We start from the raw sequence: 23004 nt of genomic DNA on the forward strand, positions 1-23004 counted from the left end.
CCAGACATTAAATATTGCTTTTCTGACAATATGGTTCTTAAAGACCTTGTTGATCTTAACCTTGTCGTACCATAAATATGCATGCCATCCAAATGCATTGTTAAAACCTTCCAAATCCAGCACATCCGTGTCCTCCAGAAGTAGCCAGTCTTTTAGCCAGCAGAAAGCTGCGGCTTCATAGTACAACTTTAAGTCTGGCAGGGCAAAGCCCCCTCTTTCTTTTGCGTCCGTTAATATCTTAAACTTAATTCTGGGCTTTTTGCCCTGCCAGACAAATTTGGAGATATCTTTCTGCCACTTCCGGAAGCACTCCGTTTTATCTACAATCTGCAATGTCTGAAACAAAAATAACATTTTTGGCAATACATTCATCTTAATAGCAGCTATTCGACCTAACAATGAAAGTTTCAATTTTGACCAGCTATCCAAGTCTCTCTTAATTTCAGACCAACATTTTTCATAATTATCTTTAAACAGACTCAAATTCTTTGCTGTTATGTTTACCCCTAGGTATTTAACTTTCTTAACCACAATTAACTCTGTCTCTCTCTGAAACCGTTCCGACTCAATATCTGTCAAGTTTTTTCCCAACACCTTGGTTTTTTGCTTATTTAGTTTAAATCCCGCCACCCGACCAAAATCTTGGATTAGTTGTAGTACTCTTTTCGTACTAGATTCTGGCTCCTGTAATGTCAGAACTAAGTCATCTGCAAACGCTTTAAGTTTGTATTGTTTCGCTCCGACCTGTATCCCTTCCACCAACCTGTCCCCTCTAATCGTGTTCAAGAGCACCTCCAGGACCGAGATAAATAATAACGGGGAAATCGGACAGCCTTGTCGTGTTCCTTTTTCAATTTTAAACTCTTCTGTAACCACATTGTTAACTATCAGTTTAGCCTTTTGTTCTGAATATATTGCATCAATCCCATTCTCAAACCCCCGGCCCACTCCCATTTCTTTTAAATTCCCTTTCATAAACTTCCAGGATATGTTATCAAAGGCCTTCTCCGCGTCTATAAAAATTAAAACAGCTTTAGTATTTATGTCTGTTTGTAAAAGCTCCAATATATCTATAATGTTCCTTGTGTTGGCAGACATATGTCTACCTGGGAGAAAGCCTGCCTGGTCTTTATGGATTACTTTGTTTAAAACCCTCTTGAATCTACTTGCCAAAACGTCTGCAAATATTTTGTAATCCACATTTAAAAGGGAGATGGGACGGTAGTTCTTAAGCTGTGTCTTTTCAGTTTCCGATTTTGGTATCAATGTGATGAAAGCTTCTTTCCACGATTCTGGCGCCTTCTTCCCCTCTAAAATTTCATTGCTGACCTCCATCAGTGGTTGTATCAAATAGTCTTTCAATGTCTTATAGTACTTGGAGGTCAGCCCATCTGGTCCTGGTGATTTGCCCTGTTTCATGTTTTGGATGGCCTGCTCAATCTCTTGTCGTGTTATTTTGCCATTCAAAATTGATCTATTTTCTTCTGACAACTTTGCCAGTCCATTTGTCTTTAAAAATTGTTTAATCGCTGCTTCATCTTGTGGCCCTTGAGTGTATAATTTTTTGAAATATCTCTGGAAACACTTTCTAATCTCTCCGGGGTTCTGGATACATCTTCCTTCAATCTCTAAGTTTGTCACTGTGTTTAACTTTTGTCTCCTCTTCAACTGCCAAGCTAGCAGTTTTCCACATTTATTAGCCGACTCAAAAGTTTTTTGTTTCATTAGTTTGATTTTCCATTCTATTTCCTGATTTATCAGTTTACAGTATTGTGCTTGGTAAAGTTTGATTTCTCTCAGAATCGGCTGGGACTTCGGATTAAGTCTTAACTTCTTCTCCAACTCCTTGATTTTTTCCAAAATTTTATCTTTCCTTTCGTTTTGTTTCCTTTTCTTTACTGTGTTCTGTTGTATCAGGAACCCCCTCATCACGGCCTTACTTGCGTCCCAGATAGTTCTTTTTTCCACTGTGGTGTTCATATTGATCTCAAAATAATCCTTTAGGGCTTTTTGGGCCTTCTTAGTAATCTCCTGATCTCTAAACAGGCCATCATTCATCTTCCATCTGAAGGAACCGGTTGGAATCAATGTCATGTCCATTCTCAGTGCGTTATGGTCGGAGCATGTCTTTGGGCAGATTTCCACCTTTCTGATCTTAGGTGCCAGACCTCTAGTTATCCATATCTGGTCGATTCTTGTCCAAGTCAGTTGGGCTTCAGAGAAAAATGTTCCTTCCCTTCCCAAGGGGTTTCTCACTCTCCAAATGTCAATCCAGTCCATATTGTCTGTCATTTCAAAGAAGGTCTTTGGTAGTCTCCCATCTTTAGAAATTTTTTGGCTCTGTGACTTATCCATGTTGGTTGATACAACTCCATTCATATCTCCCATCATAATGATGTTGTTGTAGTCCAGATAGTCCAGCATAGTCTCATGCAACTTCTTATAGAATTCCGATTTTCCTTCATTTGGAGCATAAATTCCTAATATCAGTATTTTTTCCCCTTGATGTTGTATTTCTATCGCCAAAATTCTTCCATGCTCATCTTTAAACAGAAATTTAGGTGAAAGGCTCTCTTTTGCATAAATTACCACACCTCTCTTTTTAACTGTATCCGAAGATATAAATTCCTGACCAAGTCTTTTATTTATTAACACTTTTCTGTGGAGCCTGGTCACATGTGTTTCCTGTAAGCAAATAATGTCCAAATGTTCCTTTTTTAAAATGTGAAAGATTTTTCTCCTTTTTCCTGGAATGTTACAGCCATTTATGTTCCAGCTCAAAAGTTGCAGAGACATCCTGAATATATCTGGTTATTCTTGCTGTGGGGGTACCTTATTCTCAGATTTTTGGGGGTCCGAGGGTGCAGGAACCCCCGGAGGTTCAGGCCCTGGGGGTAATCCAAGTCCCTTATGAAGATCTTCTCCGTGTGCCACCAAAAACTTGTCTCTATCCTCCGGCGTTCTAATTTTGGTCTTCCTCCCTCTGAAAGTAAACGATAAACCTTGGGGAAACTCCCACCTGAAGATGATTGAGTTGCTCCTTAGCAATTTTACTAATTCCGAGTAGTCTGCTCGAAGATCCAACAGCTGTTTAGGAATATCCTTATAAATTTCAATTCTTTTGTCCAAAATATCCAGTGACTTTCCGTAGTGCAGGCCTAGAATCTTGTCCCTTTCCTCCTTTGATCTCAATATTATCAAACAGTCTCTGGGCTTCTCCTTCTTTATAAGTCTTCCAAGCCTAAAAGCAGATAGTATTTTAAAGTCTTTTTCTTCTAAGTTCCAAAACTTGGAAAATTCTTTGGTAAGGAACTCAGTTAAGTTACCTTCTTCCACTTCTGGAATTGAGCGTATCCTTAAATTGGCCTCCCTGTTCCGAAGTTCTGTCATGGAAAAGTAGATCTGGTGTTCTCCTACTTGTTTGCTGAGTGGTCTTACTTCTTTTTCAAGCTGTCCCAATCTTTGGCTAGTGTCTTCCGCCAGTTTCCGATTTTCACCTACAGCCTCCTTCAATTCTCCAATAGATTGAACATTCTGTGCAACTTGTCCAGTTAGTCTATTTAAACTTTCTGTGTTTAAGTCAATTTTAGCTGATTGCTGGTCAGCCTTTCTGTCCAGAGCCTCCAATTTTTCAAAAATTTTCTCCAAAATAGTGCCACTTGCTCCTGAGGCCATATCTTCCAGTTGTAATTCCTCAGTTTCTCCCTCCCCTGATTGTAGCAGGGAAGCCGCTTCTGCCTCAGGAGGCAAAGTAGTAGGCAAAGCAGGCACAGATGATCTACGCTGTGAGACTGTCGGTAAAGTTAACGTTGTTTGTCTGGTTCTTCCCCTTTTTCTTGTTCCACTCATTCCAAAGTTATCTAAAAACCAAGGTCAAACTGAATTGTTCCCATGAGAAAGTAAGAGCCCAGATGGTAACACTCAAACAGGAGGCCGGGAAAGAGAAAGTAAAACAAAGTCACTGCTGTAAATCCAAAAATCCTCTAGGTGGAGCTTAGAATGTCTTTGGGGAGGAAGTCCAATCCAATTAAAATTAGTAAGTCTGAATTGATCTCCAAAGATCTTCACAAAGATAAATTTTAGCAGAGTTAAAACTTAAAGCCAAACATTGTTTCCAAAAGTGCTTAGACCACAAGTGTTTCAAAGTAACAAATTCAAACTCAGTATGTTCCAAAGTTCAGATTCAAAGTATCCAAAGCCTGCAGGCTGACTGCTCAGTTACTCAGGCAGCTCCAGTACCTGGGTTTCTTACTTTTATTTGTAATCCAATAGATCAACAGAAGACAGGTACCCTTGTCTCAATGAAGGTCCAAAAATCAGCCACTTAAAGTCTTTAAATCAGCCAGAAACAACAGTTTAAATAGGTGCCAGATCAGTCAATGCAAAACGTTACTCTTTGTCTCCACTCCTCCTGCTCTTTACTTTCAAGTTCAGTGTCAGCGGAAGACGGACTTCCTGTTTTTCGTCACTCCGCTTTCAGCCAAATTCACAATTTTTAGAGGCTTCAGAAGTATATTGTCCAAATTACTCACGGGTTGTTGCTTTCCAAAATTAGCAGTTTCAAGAAGAAAGGTCAGCGCTCACCGGCAACAGCGACGCGGCTTCGCTCCGTTGATCGCGCAACGACCCACAGCGCCGCTACCCCCTCCGCGGTCCGGAGCCCCTTACGGGGTCCCTTCGTCGTTTTAGGGGCTGCTTTTGGCGCCCGCCGGGTCTCAGGACCACAGGCTTCTGCTGCCTGTGGTTTTTCTGGATGGGTCCCCGCTTCGCCGTGGCGGGCGACCCGTTTCGACGGAGCTACCCTCTCCCGTTCAGGAGCTGGCAGCCATTGCCGTTCGCGCCGCCTCCACCCCCATCATTCTGCCTGTACACTGAGGTCCAGCGCCGAGGGCCTTCTGGCGGTTCCCTCATTGCGAGAAGCAAAGCTACATGGAACCAGGCAGAGGGCCTTCTCGGTAGTGGCACCCACCCTGTGGAACGCCCTCCCATCAGATGTCAAAGCGATCAACAATTACCTGACATTCAGAAGACATCTTAAGGCAGCCCTGTTCAGGGAAGTTTTTAATGTGTGATTTTAGTGTATTTTTGGTTTCTGTGGAAGCCGCCCAGAGTGGCTGGGGAAACCCAGCCAGATGGGCAGGGTACAAATAATAAATTATTATAATTATTATAATTATTATAATTATTATAATTATGTCAATTTCTGTGCAGATGCTTTATCTATCTACACTGCAGACTGATGCATGTTTGGATCTGCATTCCTACCTAAACCAAGAACATTTTCCACCGGTCCGTATGGTTCTTTACAACAATAATCACAGCGTGTAGAGGTAGTAAGCAGGTCAGAGACAGAGGCACTCTTCTATCTCCTCTGTCTACACAAACACTCACTCACTCCATAGCATTTAAGAAGAGACAAACACGGCATGGGAGAAAGCCATTGGAGTTGTCAGTCTTCAGTTTGTACCCATAGATCCAATGACGTGCATCTTGGGAGCTGTCCAGGAAGCTTTTGCCTAACAGCTAATGTATGCTTGACAAACTGGCTACAGCTGAAAATTACCAACGTACATTAAAGTCATTGTGTAGTTTTCGTAATGCACGTGAAATTGAGTTATAAAACAGTCTGTAAATCAATTGTGCAAGCTAATTACATCAAAGCTCAGACAATTACTATAGTTCTTTGTTTATCAGTTGCGGTGCATGCCCATAAAGTAAGATCATTCATCGAATTTCCTTGCATTTTTGCAATGGAAAATGTAGAAGGTTCCCTCCCTACCCTGCTGCTGTTCTATTTTCGTAATATTCATGGTGGTGCAGATGGTCTTTTCTGCTTCGCTAGGTTAATACAACCATGTTTGGCTGCAAGGCTGCATTGCTGATTTAGCTGTCTTAGCTGCTAGTTCTTCTGGAAAGGATGCCCATTGAGAATGTGGCTCACTACTAATACTTTCAAGAATGAAATGGGAAACCCGGGTGAATATCTTTGCCAGTCTTTTTCTAACTGGAAAAGAAACTTCCAATGTTCTGTTTTGATTTAATTGAAATGTCTTTTGACAGGTGGCTCGTTTCTATGGTAAAGGCAATTAGCAATTTAATGATCTTTCATATTCTTTCTTTTGTCTCTCTCTAAAAAAAGAAACCCTCTTCTATTATTGGACATGAAAAAGGCAGAGCTCACTTACAATTTGTGTGAACAGGACAGACATTGTCACCTATATAGCCTGATCTTATCCATTCTATTTATTTATTGACATCATATTTGCATCTGGTACTTGGAGACATTTTCTTTGCTGCATTATTGCTGTAATTGTAATTATTTAAACTTGTTCTTGCTTTCATCTTTTAGGGCTGCTCAGATAATTTCTGTTATAGGGTGGCCTTTAAATAGCAAAAACAAACCAGCAAAAACAAAAAACAAAACAAAAACCCTATCTCATGAAACGCTAATGAAAATAATGAGTAGGGCAGATATGTTTGACAAGTCTTGCTAATCCTCTTTTGGAAATATGGATTGAATCAGCAATACAGCAAACCAGCTCAGCAAGGGACTGTCTCTTGGTCTCAAGAGAGTTGACTAGACCAAATCATAAGCAGTATTTGACCTTATCCATTTCAGACCCATGCAGAAGGGAAACTCCCCCCCCCCATTTAAAATTCTTCTAAGTACATTTAGTAATATGTGTCATTATTTCAGATTCTTAAAAGAAATCCAGAAGTGTGTGTGTGTGCGTTTGTGTGTCTGTGTGTGTGTGTGTGTGTTGATGATGCCTCTAGAGCAGTGTTTTTGGACTATGGTTCACATCATCCCTGACCACTGATCCTGCTAGCTAGGGATGATGAGAGTTGTAGTCCAAAAACAGATGGAGACCCAAGTTTGGGAAACACTCTGAGGATCGTTTTGGCTTTTCCAGTGATACAGCTTCAAGCACCATGAAGTTGCCACTGTTAGATGGTCACATAGGAGATGTTAGCTAAGCAAAATACAATTGTTCCTTACACCAATGGGGAATGCTGCATCCATTATTCTATGTTCAAATTATCACTCACTACATAGATGGCTACTAGTCATTGATAACTTTTTCTTCCATGATAAGGTTAATCCAATTTTGAAAACTGTCCAGGTGGGTGTACTAGTGAACCTCGCACTGTGTACTAGTGAATCCCGTAGTTTAATTTTGCTCTGTGTGAAGAATACTTCCTTTTCGCCAGTTCTTACTCTCCTGCCATTCAGCTTCATTCAGATTCAAGTATGTCCCATTGTATTTTAAACTTAGAGAGGTCAATGAACATGCATCTTCTTTTAATGAATTAACTTTTGCACAGCTTCGGAAAGCTTTTACAGAGTTACAATTAAATACAATAAACTCTTCTTATAGAGATGGGAGACATAGAGGCATACCAAAAAACGAACGTGTTTGCATTAGGGGATGTCCTGAAGTAGAGGACCTTATGAATTACATCTTGCACTGTCCCCTATATAATGATGCCATAAAAAGGTTTTTAGTACCTATAATGACAAGGTCCCCTCACCAGAACCCCTCTGACATGATTTTATATCTCCTCACAGACACAGATAAGTATGTAACCTGGTGTGTAGCACTCTTTGCAACTGCTGCTAGGAAAATTAGAGCAAATTATATAGCCAAGGTAGCCATCAACTGTAAAAGAGATGGATTTATTTGACCCTATCTATCTACATCAGGCTATGCTCTATCTTTGTCACCAAACTCCGAGTATAAATTGCACACTGTATTAATGGACATTGTTTTTTGATATATTAGTGGCCATGTGATGATTTTAGCTTATGAATTTTATTGTTTAATGTCTTGTAATAAAGAAAAGATTCAAGTATGATGAGAAAAGGTGTGTGGGGGGGAACCTCTCAATTTCCAGTTTTGCTGCATCATGAGCTGCAAGGAAGCGGCTCTCACATGGCTGTGGGACGTGGGAAAGATGCTGCAGTCGTGGTCGAGTGAATGTGTGGCCAAGGTGGGCCAGCAGGGCCAAGCTAAAAAAAAAAAAAAAAAGGCAGGCTGGGAAGCCACATCTAGCACAAGTGACCTGAAACGAAGGCGACTCTAGTGGGTGGAAAGCTCCGCAGTCCATTGAACTCAAGGAGATGGTGTGATAAGGTTAAGATACATCCTTGGTATCACATGCAATACATGGTAGTGAGACAGATAGATTTGGGCCATAGTATGCCACGTGGATGGTGGTGACAGATTTGAGGACTAAAGCTGTTAATACTTGCACGATGGACACTTAAGCCTGGAGAATAAGAGACAGGAGAATGAAATAAGGATGGGGAGGATTAGGGTGGGACAACTGAGCCATGCAAGAGTTACCCTTAAGAGGCATGGATAAATGACCTCAAAGCAAAGGCTTTAAACTAGGGACACAACTAGGTGAATTCAGAAATATTTAAACTGAATATTTGCATTTAGTTATTGAAATAAAAGTAGCTTGTGGCGCTTAATCTATTACAATCTCTGGACCTTCTTTCTGACATGGGAAAAAAAAAATCTGTATCAGGTTGGATACCATGTCTCTGTTGATGCAATATATGTGATGTTCACAGGGCAATGTTTTCAAGCGATACATCCCATGTAGAAAAGAGATTAAAATTGGTTGTCCCAAAAGCTTGGTGGGTAGGACATGATGTCAGATAATCTAAGCATAAAATGTGACCCACAAAATTGAAGGCTGGATGTGCATGCTTGATAAAGCTCTTATTTTTGCAACAAACTGCATGAGCAGGGAGATTGTCAATCATCTAATACGTGGCTGGTAGGTTGTTCTGGGTTTGGTGAGCGTCTATAGAAAAAAGGAAGGTATTCAGATCCAGTAAGTAAGAAACAGCTTTGAATCAGTGCTCAGGAAAGCTGGGCTAGTCATTGAAATAATAGGAGCAGAAGTGGTGTAAATAGGATTTCAATGGATAGAATTACCTGAAAATGAGCCTCTTGAAAGGTTGTTGCCATCTGAAATACAAGTAAACTGAATTTACAGATAGCATTCATTTTAATTTTTTTAAAAAAAGAAATAGCAGATAATAATAAATCAGTTATAGTTAACCTTAAATGTGGGAAAGAAGCATATGTCAAGGAGATATACACAAAAATTAGAATTTGGCTCAATGGTTGCCTTTCAATAAATCATAAATATACAGATCCACATGGATGGTATTTAATGTAGTACATTGCTTTCACAGCCAAACACCACTCTGCTTGTATGTGTAATGGCTTTGGACAGTACAGAATTGAGGCAATAGAGGGCAGCTTCATTGCTTTGACCTTTTGGGACCCTGGACAGTTGCCCAGCATGTGTGAAGTATGGTGTGAGCCCTTTCTTTCTCAGTCTTGTGCATTTTAAGGAACAATGTTCAAAGGAACTGTGTGAGATTGTTCATAGAATTGCAGAGCTGAAAGGGACCCCAATGGCCATCTAGCCACCGTTCCTGTTTTCTTACAAGAGGAGAACTGATGCAATAATAAGTTGGTCAAAACTACCAATGGATCCACTGCCAGTGTTGACACATAACAATAAGCCAAGAATATTGACATAAATAGGGATGGGGGAGAAATTTGGGTTGGAATCTCCCTATCTTGCATTTCATGAAAAAAATATGCCAACCAAAATGCAGCTAACCTTTGAAAATGGCATTCTCCAAATTTTGGAGCAAAATTCTTCAGTAAAAAAAAACTGTGTACCAAAAATGTATGTATTGGGTTCTGTCAGGGAACTGACATCTAAAGCGCCGCAGGTGCAAAGGCTCCCTGAGGTTGAGAGAGCAGTAGCAGCGGAAGAGGGAACCAGTAGAGGGCGAGCAAGAACTCCAAGGGAAAGTGAGTCGGAGGGATGGCTCAGAGACGCTTCAAGCGAAACCAGTGGGGAGGTCTCAGGACCTCCTATAGGGACACCCACACCTCGACGGAAACTGTCACGCCGAGAGGCCAGACGACGTGTTTCCGTTAAGGAGCTTTTATGTTGGAAACGTTTCCGAAAGCAGCCACTTTCGGATTCTACTAGTGATTGACGCAGCCATGCTGGAGGGGCTCCGTCACAGGCAGAGGTTTGAAAACCTGATCAAACTCTGAGGGACTTGCATTTTACGCACAAGCAGCTCATCGTCCCATCACAGCAATCCGAAAGTCACCGAAAGCCAGCTTGTGCAGAGAGAAGCATCATGAGCAACCCAGCCGGAACCGGGGGTGCAGGAGCAGCTGGAGGGGGTCCAAGCCTGGAAGAAAGGTACAGAGCGTTGGAGATCCAGTTGGCGCTGCAAACGGCGAGGCTTGAGGAGAGGAGGGCTCAGGATGCAGAAAAGGGAAAGGAGAAAACCACCCCGCTCGCCAGAAAGGTACCAGGATTGGTGCAGAAATTCGGGGGGGATCCCAGGAACTATCATGCCTTTAGAACAGAGATGCAATACGCTCTAAACTTGCAGTTTGATGACTTCCCCGACGAGGAATCGCGAGTGGCGTATGTGATTGGCCATCTCGAATCCGGGGCGAAAGATTGGGTTAGACCCCTGATGGCAGCGAATAATGAGATCTTAAAGGACACGAGGAAGTTTTTTCGTGCCATGGACCTGATGTTTTCCAGCGATATTGAGCAGGGGGTGGTGCGAAGGCAGTTAATGGCTTGCCAGCAAGGAAGCAGATCTGTCCGTGAGTACTGGACTGAATTTACTATGCTGATTCATAAATTGGGGTGGGACCTATCGGCGGAGCCCATCCAAATGCTTTTCGAAGAGGGGCTTTCTTCAACCGTCAAAGATGAGCTTTCCCGGGGGCCCAGGGCGGAGTCTATGGACCAATTAACCAAATCTGCGCTGGCCATAGGAGCGCGCCAGGAGGCGAGGGCTTTGGAAAGGCGGGAAGGGAAAGGAGACCGTTGGAGGGAGTTCCGCATTCCAGACATTCCAGAGCCATCTTTCCCGCCGGCAGAGCCGATGGAAGTTGGAACAGCGCGGGCGCGCGCAGTTTCAAATCCCAGTGAAGGGCGGAAGAAGGAGGGAAAGAGCGCCAAGAGATGTTATCTCTGCCAACAGCCAGGGCACTTTGCCAGAGTCTGCCCACAAAGAAAGGAATGGCAAGGGATGGCAGGAGCTGTTGGGGGAAAGGAAGAGGAAAGCAAGGAGCAAGTAAAAGCCAACGCCTGGCTGCCACCGTCGGGGCACAGCAGCCAGGCCAAAGAGCAATGAAAGTGCCCATGCCAGAACCTCCCAGACCTGCTTTAGTGATAGAGGTGTTACTAGAACTGCCAAACGGACACCCACTAAAGGTCAAGGCGCTTTTGGATTCAGGCAGCTCCTGTAATTTCATGAGTAAGGAGTTTGCAGCTGAGCACCAGATACAGACCATCCCTTTAAGTAACCCCTTGCAGGTGACTACGATTGACGGCAGAGAGCTGTTGGGGGGAGAAGTTAGCCAACAGACTGTCCCGATGATAATGAGAGTGGCAAGGCACACCGAACAGATAGCGTTTAATGTGGCCATCCTGGGAGGAGCGCCCATCATTTTGGGGATGAGCTGGCTGGCGCTACACGATCCGCTAGTGGGCTGGCATCAGAGGGTGGTCTCCTTTGGGTCAGCGCATTGCCTAGAACACTGCAAGGAGGGGAAGGTCTCGGGAGGAGACAGAGTCACCCTAGCGGGGATGGAAGTGATGGGCAAAGGGAAGGTGCCCCCGCAATACGCAGATCTGAGCAACGTATTCAGCGAAAGGGAAGCAGACAAACTGCCACCGCATAGACCCTTTGACTGTCAAATCAACCTACTCCCAGGGGCCCAACTCCCAGTAGGCAAGCTGTACGCCATGTCAGACAGGGAGATGCAGGAGCTGAGGGAGTTCATTGACAAAAACTTGAAGCGAGGTTTCATCAGAGAGTCCCGAGCGGTGGGGGGCAGCCCAGTGTTTTTTGTGGACAAAAAGAACACAGACAAACCGAGACTGGTGTGTGACTTCAGGGCCCTCAATGCAGTGTCGGAGCCCCTGGCTTTCCCTATGCCCCGAATTGACGACATTTTGACCAGAGTAAGGAAGGGAAAGATTTTTACAAAACTGGACCTGCGGGGGGCGTACAATCTGATACGCATAAGGAAGGGAGATGAATGGAAGACCACCATGTTTACCCCTTTGGGAGCCTTTGAATACCTCGTTATGCCCTTCGGTCTACAAGGGGGCTCCGCCTGTTTTCAAGCTTTTATAAACCACGTTCTGGGACCTTTGCTCTACAAGAACTGTGTGGCCTTTTTAGACGACGTGTTGGTGTATTCGGAAGATGAGGAACAGCATGTGAGGGACGTTCGAGAAGTGTTGGGCAGGCTGCAAGCCAACCAGCTGTGGGTGAAACTGGAGAAGTGCCAGTTTCATACCAAGGAGGTGGAATTCCTGGGGTACCGCTTGTCAGACAAGGGATTGGCCATGGATCCAGGCAAGGTTCAAGCGGTACTGGAATGGAAGACACCGAAGACCAAGAAGGACGTGCAAAGATTCTTGGGGTTTGGGAACTTTTATCGGAAGTTCATCAAGAACTTTGCCCACTTGACGGCGCCCATCACCGACTGCCTCAGCAGCAAGAAGAAATTTGTTTGGACGGTGGAGGCGGATCGAGCCTTTGAAGAACTGAAAAGGGCTTTCGCCTCGGAAGAACAACTTCTGCATGTGGATTTACAAAAACCCATGAGAGTGGAAACAGATGCATCCGACCGGGCTATAGGGGCGGTCCTTCTTCAACCGGGGAGGAGTGCGTCGGAGTGGAGACCGTGTGCATTCTTCTCGCGGAAACTGAATAAGTCCGAGAGGAATTACACGGTGTATGACAGGGAACTACTTGCCATTCACGAAGCATTCCGGAGGTGGAGACATTTATTAATTGGGGCACAACACAAGGTGCAAGTGTGCACCGACCACAAAAATTTAGAGTATTGGAGAACAGCTCGAGTGCTCAACCAACGACAAGTGAGATGGGCACAGGAATTCTCCAAATTTAACTTTGAGATTTGTTATGTGCCAGGCCCAGAAAACGTCAGGGCGGATGCGCTCTCACGCAAACCAGAATATTGGGAAGGGGAGGAGGTGATCGAAGAGAGACATGTCATCCCGGAGGACCGCTGGGTGTGTGGGGCGGCGCTGGTGGGGCAACGGGAACTGGTGGAGGAAACGGAAAATGATGAATATGCCCAGGATAAGCTCAGAGGTCTCAGGGGGGAGGGCGAGAGCCCCGGAGGTTTTGAGGAAAGAAATGGGGCATTGTATTACAAAGGGGCACTGTATATACCCGAAGGTGAATTGAGGGGGAGAGTACTCAAGCAGTTGCATGATAGCCCCACGGCGGGACATTTTGGGCAACACAAAACCATGTGGTTGGTTACCAGGGAATTTTGGTGGCCTAAGGTGAGGGAAGATGTAAGGGAGTATGTAAGAGGGTGTGACCAATGTCAGCGAGCCAAAGGGGAAAGAAGGGCGCCGGCAGGGTTATTAGAACCTTTACCCACACCAGAACGGCCTTGGGAAGCGATATCAATAGATTTTATGACGGATCTGCCAAGGTCCAAGGGGAAAACAGCCATCATGGTAGTAGTAGACCTGTTAACTAAGATGTGCCATTTTGTAGCATGCTCACATGCAGTCACAGCGGAAGAAACGGCGAAGTTGTTTGTGGAACATATCTTTAGGTTGCACGGGGCTCCCTCGAGGGTGATCTCAGATCGAGGCAAACAATTTACTTCCAGGTTCTGGAGGAAGCTCATGAGCTTGCTACACGTGGAAGTTAATTTTTCAACTGCCCGGCACCCTGAAACCAACGGGCAGGCGGAAAGGGCAAATGGCATTCTTCAACAATATCTTAGGTGTTATGTCAATGACAGAGAGAACGATTGGGTCGAAAAGTTGGCGTTGGCAGAATTTGCCTACAATAATGCGGAGAATGTGTCCACAGGGATGAGTCCCTTTTTGGCTAATTACGGGTGTCACCCCAGGGCATTTCCAGGGGAAGGAGGGGAGAGATGGAGCGTTCCAGCGGCTGAACATTTTGTAGAAGAGATGGAAGCCATCCATCAGCAGCTCCAGCTCAACTTAGAAAGGGCCAAGGCACAATATAAGAAGCAGGCAGACAAGAACAGAAGGGAAGGTGAAACCATAAGGGTGGGGGATCAAGTGTGGTTGTCAACCCAAGGGTTGCCGTTCAAAGGGGGTTGTAAGAAACTGAGGCCCAGAAGATTGGGACCCTTTGAGGTGATTCAGCAGGTCAACCCGGTAGCTTTCAAACTCCGATTACCCAACCACATGAAATTGCACCCAGTGTTCCACAGGTCGTTACTGTCACCATACAGGGGGGGACGTGAAGGGGAGCACGTCAGGGGACCAGCCTTGGAAGAGAGGGAACGCCGCAACCATGTAGCGGAAATCCTCGATTCCAGGTGGAAGGGTAATCAGGTGGAGTATTTGGTGGCGTGGGAAGGGGAACCGGAGTCAGAAAACACCTGGGTAAGTGCAGAGGAAGTCAATGACGAGGTTTTAACAGAAACGTTCCACCAAAGGTTCCCGAGGAAACCTCAGCCTATAGCAAGGTTTAGGAGGGAGTATTTCGGCACCACCGATGAGGAAGAGGAAATGGAAGGGTTCGCGGAGTCGGAGTTGGAAGATGGAGTGGACTCTGATGACGAAGAGTACCTAGAGAGTAGGAACAGCAACAAGTGGAAGGAAGTGTTCGCGACGTCGGAAGATGAGGGAGGTTCTTTCAGGGGTTTTACCTCCTCACCGCCAGTAGGAGAGGAGACGGGAGGGGGTGAAGGGGGCCCTGGAGGGGAGGTGGATGTCAGGGAACTGACATCTAAAGCGCCGCAGGTGCAAAGGCTCCCTGAGGTTGAGAGAGCAGTAGCAGCGGAAGAGGGAACCAGTAGAGGGCGAGCAAGAACTCCAAGGGAAAGTGAGTCGGAGGGATGGCTCAGAGACGCTTCAAGCGAAACCAGTGGGGAGGTCTCAGGACCTCCTATAGGGACACCCACACCTCGACGGAAACTGTCACGCCGAGAGGCCAGACGACGTGTTTCCGTTAAGGAGCTTTTATGTTGGAAACGTTTCCGAAAGCAGCCACTTTCGGATTCTACTAGTGATTGACGCAGCCATGCTGGAGGGGCTCCGTCACAGGCAGAGGTTTGAAAACCTGATCAAACTCTGAGGGACTTGCATTTTACGCACAAGCAGCTCATCGTCCCATCACAGGTTCTTTTTTCTTCTTCCATAAAAACACATGCTTTAGTCAAAATAACAAAAATGCATTATATTGCAAAACATTGCTTGCAAAACATACACATTAGTCAAAATTGCATATAATAATGTGTATATTAAGAAACCGACAAAGGTCCGTATAGTTAAAGCCATGGTTTCCCCAGTAGTGATGTATGGAAGTGAGAGCTGGACCATAAAGAAGGCTGATTGCCGAAGAATTGATGCTTTTGAATTATGGTGCTGGAGGAGACTCTTGAGAGTCCCATGGACTGCAAGAAGATCAAACATATCCATTCTTAAGGAAATCAGCCCTGAGTGCTCACTGGAAGGACAGATCATGAAGCCGAGTCTCCAATACTTTGGCCACCTAATGAGAAGAGAAGACTCCCTGGAAAAGACCCTGATGTTGGGAAAGATGGAGGGCACAAGGAGAAGGGGACGACAGAGGACAAGATGGTTGGACAGTGTTCGTGAAGCTACAAACATGAGTCTGACCAAACTGCGGGAGGCAGTGGAAGACAGGAGTGCCTGGCATGCTCTGGTCCACGAAGAGTCGCACACGACTAAATGACTAAACAACAACATATTAAGAAACACGTGCCTTAAAATGCATGATAGGAAAAACAAGAAACTGACTTAAGGCATTGCATGCATTCTGCCCAATTGTTCCCACTCTGCTCTTCTTCTAACAAATACAGTACAGGGTTGTTTGATCCCTACCAAGTTGAGATTCATAAGCTAACAACAAACCTTGGTTTAAGGTGTAGCCTTATTAAACTTTACCAACTGGTGGGGTCTGCGTTGCTCCTGAGAGGGAGGAAGGAAGTCAAATGACACTGAGGTTGATTCAGAGAAAGAGTTTATTCTGCTCTCTGGATAGCAGAAGGCACCTGTGTGATCAGCTCACAGCAAGTCCAAAGAAATGAGAGATTTCATGCAGTATATATATCCTCCAAGCACTCTCTCCCCCCTTCCCCAGGAATCCAGCCACGTCAGCTTATACACGCAAGTTGACATCACAGATGTTCCTGCTCCTTACTCTTAACCATAAAAGGGTTTTCCTCTTCCTATACTTTTGATCATAAAAGGGTGTTCCTGTTCCAGCACTCTTATCTTGGAGCAAGAGGTCACCAACTCCTGGAACCATTCCCGGACTAAGTTTGTGCGTCAGAGTGTGGTCTTAATGTAAGATAAGGTAGACAGAGTGCCATCCCTGCTCCACTGGAACAGCCAAGGTCATCCATTGCCGTCACGGACTGATAAAGGAGTGAGCTTTGAGCATAGCTGGCTTTCTGTTTATACATTGACTCACAAGCTCAAGTTAATGCATTTTAGAAAATGCTCCCTTGGAGGAGGAAAAATGTGGATTTTGGGGCCCGTTCCAGACTGACTGTACAGTCAGGTTTTTAGATTTGGGAAACCCATTCCTTCAAAGGCTGGCTAGCAATCCTGCCTTGCTTGTTAGGAAGAAGCAAACTACAATCCCAGATATCTTGCTAAGCTGAACTTTTTTACTGGCTTGTGCCAGAGGAGGAAAGAAGTGGGAGTGATCAGGATGACTGATGCTGTTCTGCTAAGGGAAACCTTTTAAAGGTGAGTCAGGAGGGCAAATAGATATCAGAACAGTCTTGGGAGTCAAAAACAGCAAAAGTACAAGATGTACAGCGCTGTGGGTGTGTTCTCCAGCTCAGGATCTCCATTGGCTCAGAGCTGGAGAACTTAAATGCTGGTGACTAAAGGCACAGCCAGCTGAAGATCCTGCTTTGTTGATCAGGCAAATTGTAGGGTTGCCATATGTCTGGAATTTCCCGGACATAGCCGGAATACTGCAATCATAAGCAGTGCCCAGGAGAAAATTGCTAAAATGTCTGGGGAAATCCAGATTTGTTAAGTGCATGGAATGGAAGGCTGAAATTCCAGCCATAGAAAGATGTAGGAGCAGCTTGTGCTATAACAAAAAGTAAAGAAAAGCTTATGCTCTGAATTGCTGCCTATGTGCTATGTAGTCATTATCCCTATGGCATGCCTATTGCTTTCTGACTTAATCCCTGGTCTCCTGTGCCCCTTCCTGGATTGCTTGTTATTTTGGATAATTAATTCCCCATTTTAGAAGTGTTTGACAGCTATGTTTGCAGTTACTGTTGATTTTTACTTTCCTTTTGCTAGATCATGAAGAAGAAGAAGAAGAAGAGGAGGAGGAGTTTGGATTTGATATCCCGCTTTATCACTACCCTAAGGAGTCTCAAAGCGGCTCACATTCTCCTTTCCCTTCCTCCCCCACAACAAACACTCTGTGAGGTGAGTGGGGCTGAGAGACCTCAGAGAAGTGTGACTGGCCCAAGGTCACCCAGCAGCTGCATGTGGAGGAGCAGGGAAGCGAACCCAGTTCCCCAGATTACAAGTCTATTGCTCTTAACCACTACTCCACACACAAGGATCTTCACCTCTTAACCTAGCTGTACAGACACCCCGACTTTGATAAGAGAGAAAGACGAGGGTTTCAGACTTTGCTTTCATTTTAATCATTAAATGCTCATCCCAGGCATTGAAATGGTTGCTCTTTGCCTTAGCAACTGGGGATTGTACAGCCCTCCTTTCCCTGAACAGGAACTCTTCTCTGGAGCTTCCCTCTTTTTCTTTTGCTCATCCTCTTCTCTATCACACCTCCACATCAAACATATATTGCAGAAATAAGGACAGGTATCAACTTCCCCTATCCTTTTTGTCTTTTTATTCCAATGTCATCTCAGTCTTTCTGGAGAGTTAGTCAGTATTTTCCTTAACTCTTTCCCCTTCCCCTATCTTCTGCTGTCAAGCCCAATCAAGTTGCTCTTTTTGAGGATGCACGGTTGATCTGCTCTCTTTCTTCTTCCTTGCTGTGCTCCTAACTTCTTTCTTGGCTGATCCTCCCCTCCCACACATCACCTTCCCCTCTAGCATTGCCCTGAAGTCTCCCTCCTTCCTTTTGATTCTTGCTTGCCTTAACACTTCCCCAACCCACCCTCAACCCACCACCTTTTCTTCCTCCAACATCCTCCCCCCCTTTTTTTGAAAACCAAATGTCTCTAGTCAGCATCATTTTCCTGACTAGATGCCCTGATGTCATGTTTAGGTTATAAAATGGGTATCATTTGAGAACTGCAGGTCTGTGTGCAAACTGCACGCTTCATAACAGAGCGCTACTATCTATTCCAGGCCTGGATGATCCAAACTCCTCACACTGTCTGTAATCTTACGATATATTTCTGCACTTTCTTTACCTGTCTTAAGAGGCTTTGAGGCCCAAGTATGCACAGTCTACTACTATAGCTCAGAGAAGTCATTTCCATCCACAGGCAGCAAGATTCCTGGTGGTTTCCCTGGAATCCTTAACAATGCCACTCTGGAAGAATGGCAGATGAAGGTGATGGACTATATGGGATTGGCAAAAATGACTGGCACAATCCGAGACCAGGGAGAAGAGTCGGCGGAAGAAGATTGGAAGAAATTTAAAGACTATCTACAGAAATATTGCAAAATTAATGAATGTTAGAACGATGTCGGATAGAAATTAAGTGGTTTCCAGCTGTAATGTTTTAAGAGAATATGGAAAAAAGGTCTAGAAGCTGGTTAAAATTTATTGATAAGGATTTGCTGAACTAACAATCTGAATTGGAATACAAAAAAGGGAGGTACGAGGAGGTCTGGGAAATAAGTTAATGGAAAATAAGTAATTGAAACTTTGTGTGTTTTTAATTATTTTTATTTTTGTAATTTTGTAATTTTTTCTTTTTTCTTTTTGATTTTTATTGTATTAATATTGAAAACTTTAATAAATAGCTTTTTTTTAAAAAAAGGACAGTGAGTATTATTCAGCTAGAATATTATTCAGCCTATGAATATTAAGGTCTGCTCTGAAACTGCAGGTGCAGATAGTTCTGTGTATCCAAACCCTTAAATCAGGTGTACAGAACATGATATCTCTCCCCCCAGTCCCAGCCAGCATGGCCAGTGGTCAGGGATGCTGTAATCCAACAAAATCTGGAGGGCCACAAATCATCCACCCCTGCCTTAAGTAAACCCAGAACACCACATTTTACAGCTCTCCAAGCCACATATTGAAAGATACCGTGGCATCATTATTGGGCAGGAACTGGGAGCTGGAATCATCACTGAGCCATGAAGCTTGCTGGGAGATCTCGGGCCTGTCACAATTGCTCAGCCTAATCTACCTCTCAGGATACAATTGTGAAGAGACAATGGGTGGGTGGTGGGGTAGTGTGGGGAATGTCAGGGGCTGGACCGAGGAAGACTGGTGGGGACTGCCGCCCCCTTCTCCTGAACTTTCCTGAGAACAGAAGGACAGTATAGATTTAGAACAGTGGTTTGCAGAAGGACATAGTTCAGAGGCTGCAGAGGGGAGAAGGTGGGAAATATTGGGAGATGAACAGCAGGAAGAAGAAGCACCAGGGGAGAGACAGCTGACAGACTCAGTGTCTTTGGAAAGCATTCCTGACCCCCCTTCCCAGGACCAGGTGTGCATTGAGGTTAGTAGAACAGCGAGCTCAGAGGCAGAAAGCTCAGATTAGCCAACCCAAGGGTGACATAGAATAGGAGAGATGTGGAGGGGGGAGACTTTACTTGGAGCAGTGCCATTATTTAGGGAAGACTACATTCCTCCATCTCTCTCACTGTGAATGTTAATAAATTACATGGTAAGAACTTTTATTGTTTCTCTGCTTCTTGACTGCTACTGTGGACGTGACCGGATTCCTCAAAGCCTGACAGGGAACCAATATATGCTGAGCTCCTTGGAGGAAAGGTGGTAAATAAATAAGTATAACAGACAACACATTTGGTGATGGAGCAGAAGTGGATTTAGGGGAATGCGACTGGTTTGGTTGCATTGGCCAAGCCCCTGGGGGTGCCACAACTCTGATTTACAATGGAGCGTAAGAAGCAGAGGGGTGCTGAATTTGGGTGTTGCGCAGGGCACTGCTGAAATTTGAGACCCCCAAGATCTGCGGCTGGATGGAGATCCCAAACTCTGAGGGATTCCCAGCTTCAGACAGGCACTTAGAACAACGCAGATGTTCACTTATAGAATTACGATATGAGATGTAGGAAGGATTCCTTGGTTACATTATTTATTCATTGCCATGATGTAAAACTGTGCCTTTTCGGATTTATAAGGCCAAATGCTGCACTAAATAATAAAACAGACAAAGTAAGGTGAGCATCAATAATGTAGCATTTTTGCCACATAGGGCTCGCTAAGCTTTCGTGCCATTCCCTTCTGTCCCTTCTTAGATCTGTTTTACTGTAAGTAAAAAATGAAGAGCTCAGGAAACCTCCTGTTGACACTGGTCTGGTCTGCAGGTCACACTAAGTATGTTCCAGGAGAGAAAGTCTCAGTCGCTCTGCTCCTCCTTGGTCTGCACCACATTAAGCTGAGCCAAGGTTTGGTTAGCATGTCATCCAAACCCAAGCTCATGGTTGAACTCTTCTCTATAAGAAGGTAAGAAACGCCTGCTGGATCAGGCCAATGGTCCATCTAGTCCACCATCCTGTTCTCACAGTAGCTAACAAGATGGCTGTGCAAAACCTGCAAGCAGGACCTCAGCAATAGATGGGTTGGATCCATTCTATAAAATTATGGGTTGGAGCCAATGAAGCTGTTCCACAAACAGAAGGGAGCCGTATGTTCATAGAAGGGGCTTCAAAAAAATGCACACATAAGAAACACATTCCCTTTCCTCCATATGTAGCATACTGTACATGTAGTTGTGTCTGATAGATAGGCTTGGCTGCAGCTCTCTCCCTTCTGCTGAGGTGGTTGCAAGCAGTGCCGGATTTAAGCTAAACAAGCTATAGCTTAGGGCCCCACTCTCTTAGGGCCCCCCAAAAAATTTAAAGGAAGAAAACCTGGATGTACATTTCCAAAATATAAGATAAAAAAGAAATAAAATGGCTTTAGATACCTGTTAGGTCCATAAATTACCATAAAACATATATTCAACACATAAAACAGTGACAATTTGTTGTTGACAGAGGACAGGTGGACATATACAGGGCCCCATTACCTTCAGTAGCTTAGGCTTCATCAAACCTAAATCTGGCCCTGGTTGTAAGCCTGCATTTGGTATCATGTAAGGTGTGAAGTGGCCTCTTTTGCCTGGACTCTTTAATGTTGGAAATATCTTTCGCTTATTCAGGTCAGCATATCCACAGAGCCTCTCCATAGAGAGATGCAGTGCTTTTTTCCGGGGGCGGGGTGTACGCAGGGGTACGCATACCACTAAACATTTTGTGAATCTAAGTTTGGCCTGATTGAGGGACAGTATTTCAATATGAGTAGGAAAATGAGAGTACCCCTAAACATTTTTTATAGAAAAAAAGCACTGGACAGATGCATAAATAAATACACAGCATGATGCACAATATATAAAAAGTAGGACTGTTAGGTCCAGTCGCAGATGACTCTGGAGTTACACACTCATCTCACTTTACTGGCCGAGGGAGCCAGCGTTTCTCCGCAGACAGCTTCCGGGTCATGTAGCCAGCATGACTAAGCCACTTCTGGCGAACCAGAGCAGCACATGGAAACGTCGTTTACCTTCCTGCTGGAGTGGTACCTATTTATCTACTTGCACTTTGACATGCTTTCAAACTGCTAGGTTGGCAGGAGCAGGGACTGAGCAATGGGAGCTCACCCTGTCGCGGGGATTTGAACCACCGACCTTCTGATCGGCAAGCCCTTGGCTCTGTGGTTTAGACCACAGTGCCACCAACGTTCCAGCACAATGCATACTCTGTTCTTAACTTGATCCTTTTCGAAATGTGGCAAAAAAATGAACCCGATGGAAATAAAAAACCAAATGGTGCAACCCAATACTTGATTTTAATGGAGATTAATCCCATGTCAGTGTGTATAGGACTGCAGGCAAAAGCACATGTGTTAAGTAAACTGGGATTATTCCTTGTCATTATCCTATGGAGTGATGAAGTAGTTTATATTGAGATTCTTAGAGATTTGCAAATCAATACGGTATTTTTTCTGAAGTACCTTGCCAAGTGCTGACTATGTTTTTCCGCCCAGTAACTTTTTGATTCTGCATAAACTTCACAATGCATAGACCATCCAGCTAAAATTCATTTTTAATTACTTTTTGAGGCAGGTCCACGTATTGGCACAAGACTTGCCATAATTAGGCTGGCACAAGCAAGTAAGCTTTTCTTCTTCCTTCAAAACAACAACATCCTGATCCTGTAAGTACATGAATCTGTGGATAAATTTACTATTACATTATATGCAAGACCAAATAATTAGTGACTTGTTCTTCATGCTGATTAAGCTATACTTTGATAGAATTTCACTAGCATTCTTCAAAGGCTTTTTGCCCAGTTGTATACCAAAATAGTTGATCTAAAGGAAAATGATCTCGCGATGAGATAACCAATGTGCTTGAACAAAACGCTCTTTATCCTGACCGTTTTAAATGAACTTATGGGTCAGTCCTATTCCTCAGAAGCAAGCATCATTATTTTCAATGGGAGTCCCCCCCCCCAGGCAAGAGTGTATAGGATTGCACACGTATTAGTGTCTCAAATAGATTAGCCACTGGGCAGTAGTTCTGTACCATCAAAGGACACCTTGCTTAATCCAAGGATTTCTGTCCACCGTTTTTCCGTTCTCATATCCTCTGCCACTCCTTCATATGTTTTCTTCTTAATACTCAGCAAAATACCTGTATCCTTGCTATGCATTCTGACTACCTCTCATGT

The 23004-nt window shown here is 44.3% G+C and overlaps 1 protein-coding gene across 12 annotated transcripts in view; it reads right to left on the reverse strand.

The window, feature by feature from the left end:
• Positions 1–23004, reverse strand: part of KCNH7 (potassium voltage-gated channel subfamily H member 7) — a 273427-nt gene that overhangs the window by 84202 nt on the left and 166221 nt on the right. For 7 of the 12 annotated variants that reach the window (XM_081928565.1, XM_081928566.1, XM_081928564.1 and 4 more), the window contains exon 4: positions 8952–8984. The exons of the other annotated variants lie outside the window; for them this stretch is intronic. In XM_081928565.1, the coding sequence (XP_081784691.1) occupies positions 8952–8984 (33 nt within the window). The remainder of the gene's footprint in view (positions 1–8951; positions 8985–23004) is intronic. 12 annotated transcript variants of the gene reach the window in all.

The sequence above is a fragment of the Podarcis melisellensis genome (genome assembly GCF_964234715.1).
Source record: "Podarcis melisellensis genome assembly, chromosome: 1".
Classification (NCBI taxonomy): Eukaryota; Metazoa; Chordata; class Lepidosauria; order Squamata; family Lacertidae; genus Podarcis; species Podarcis melisellensis.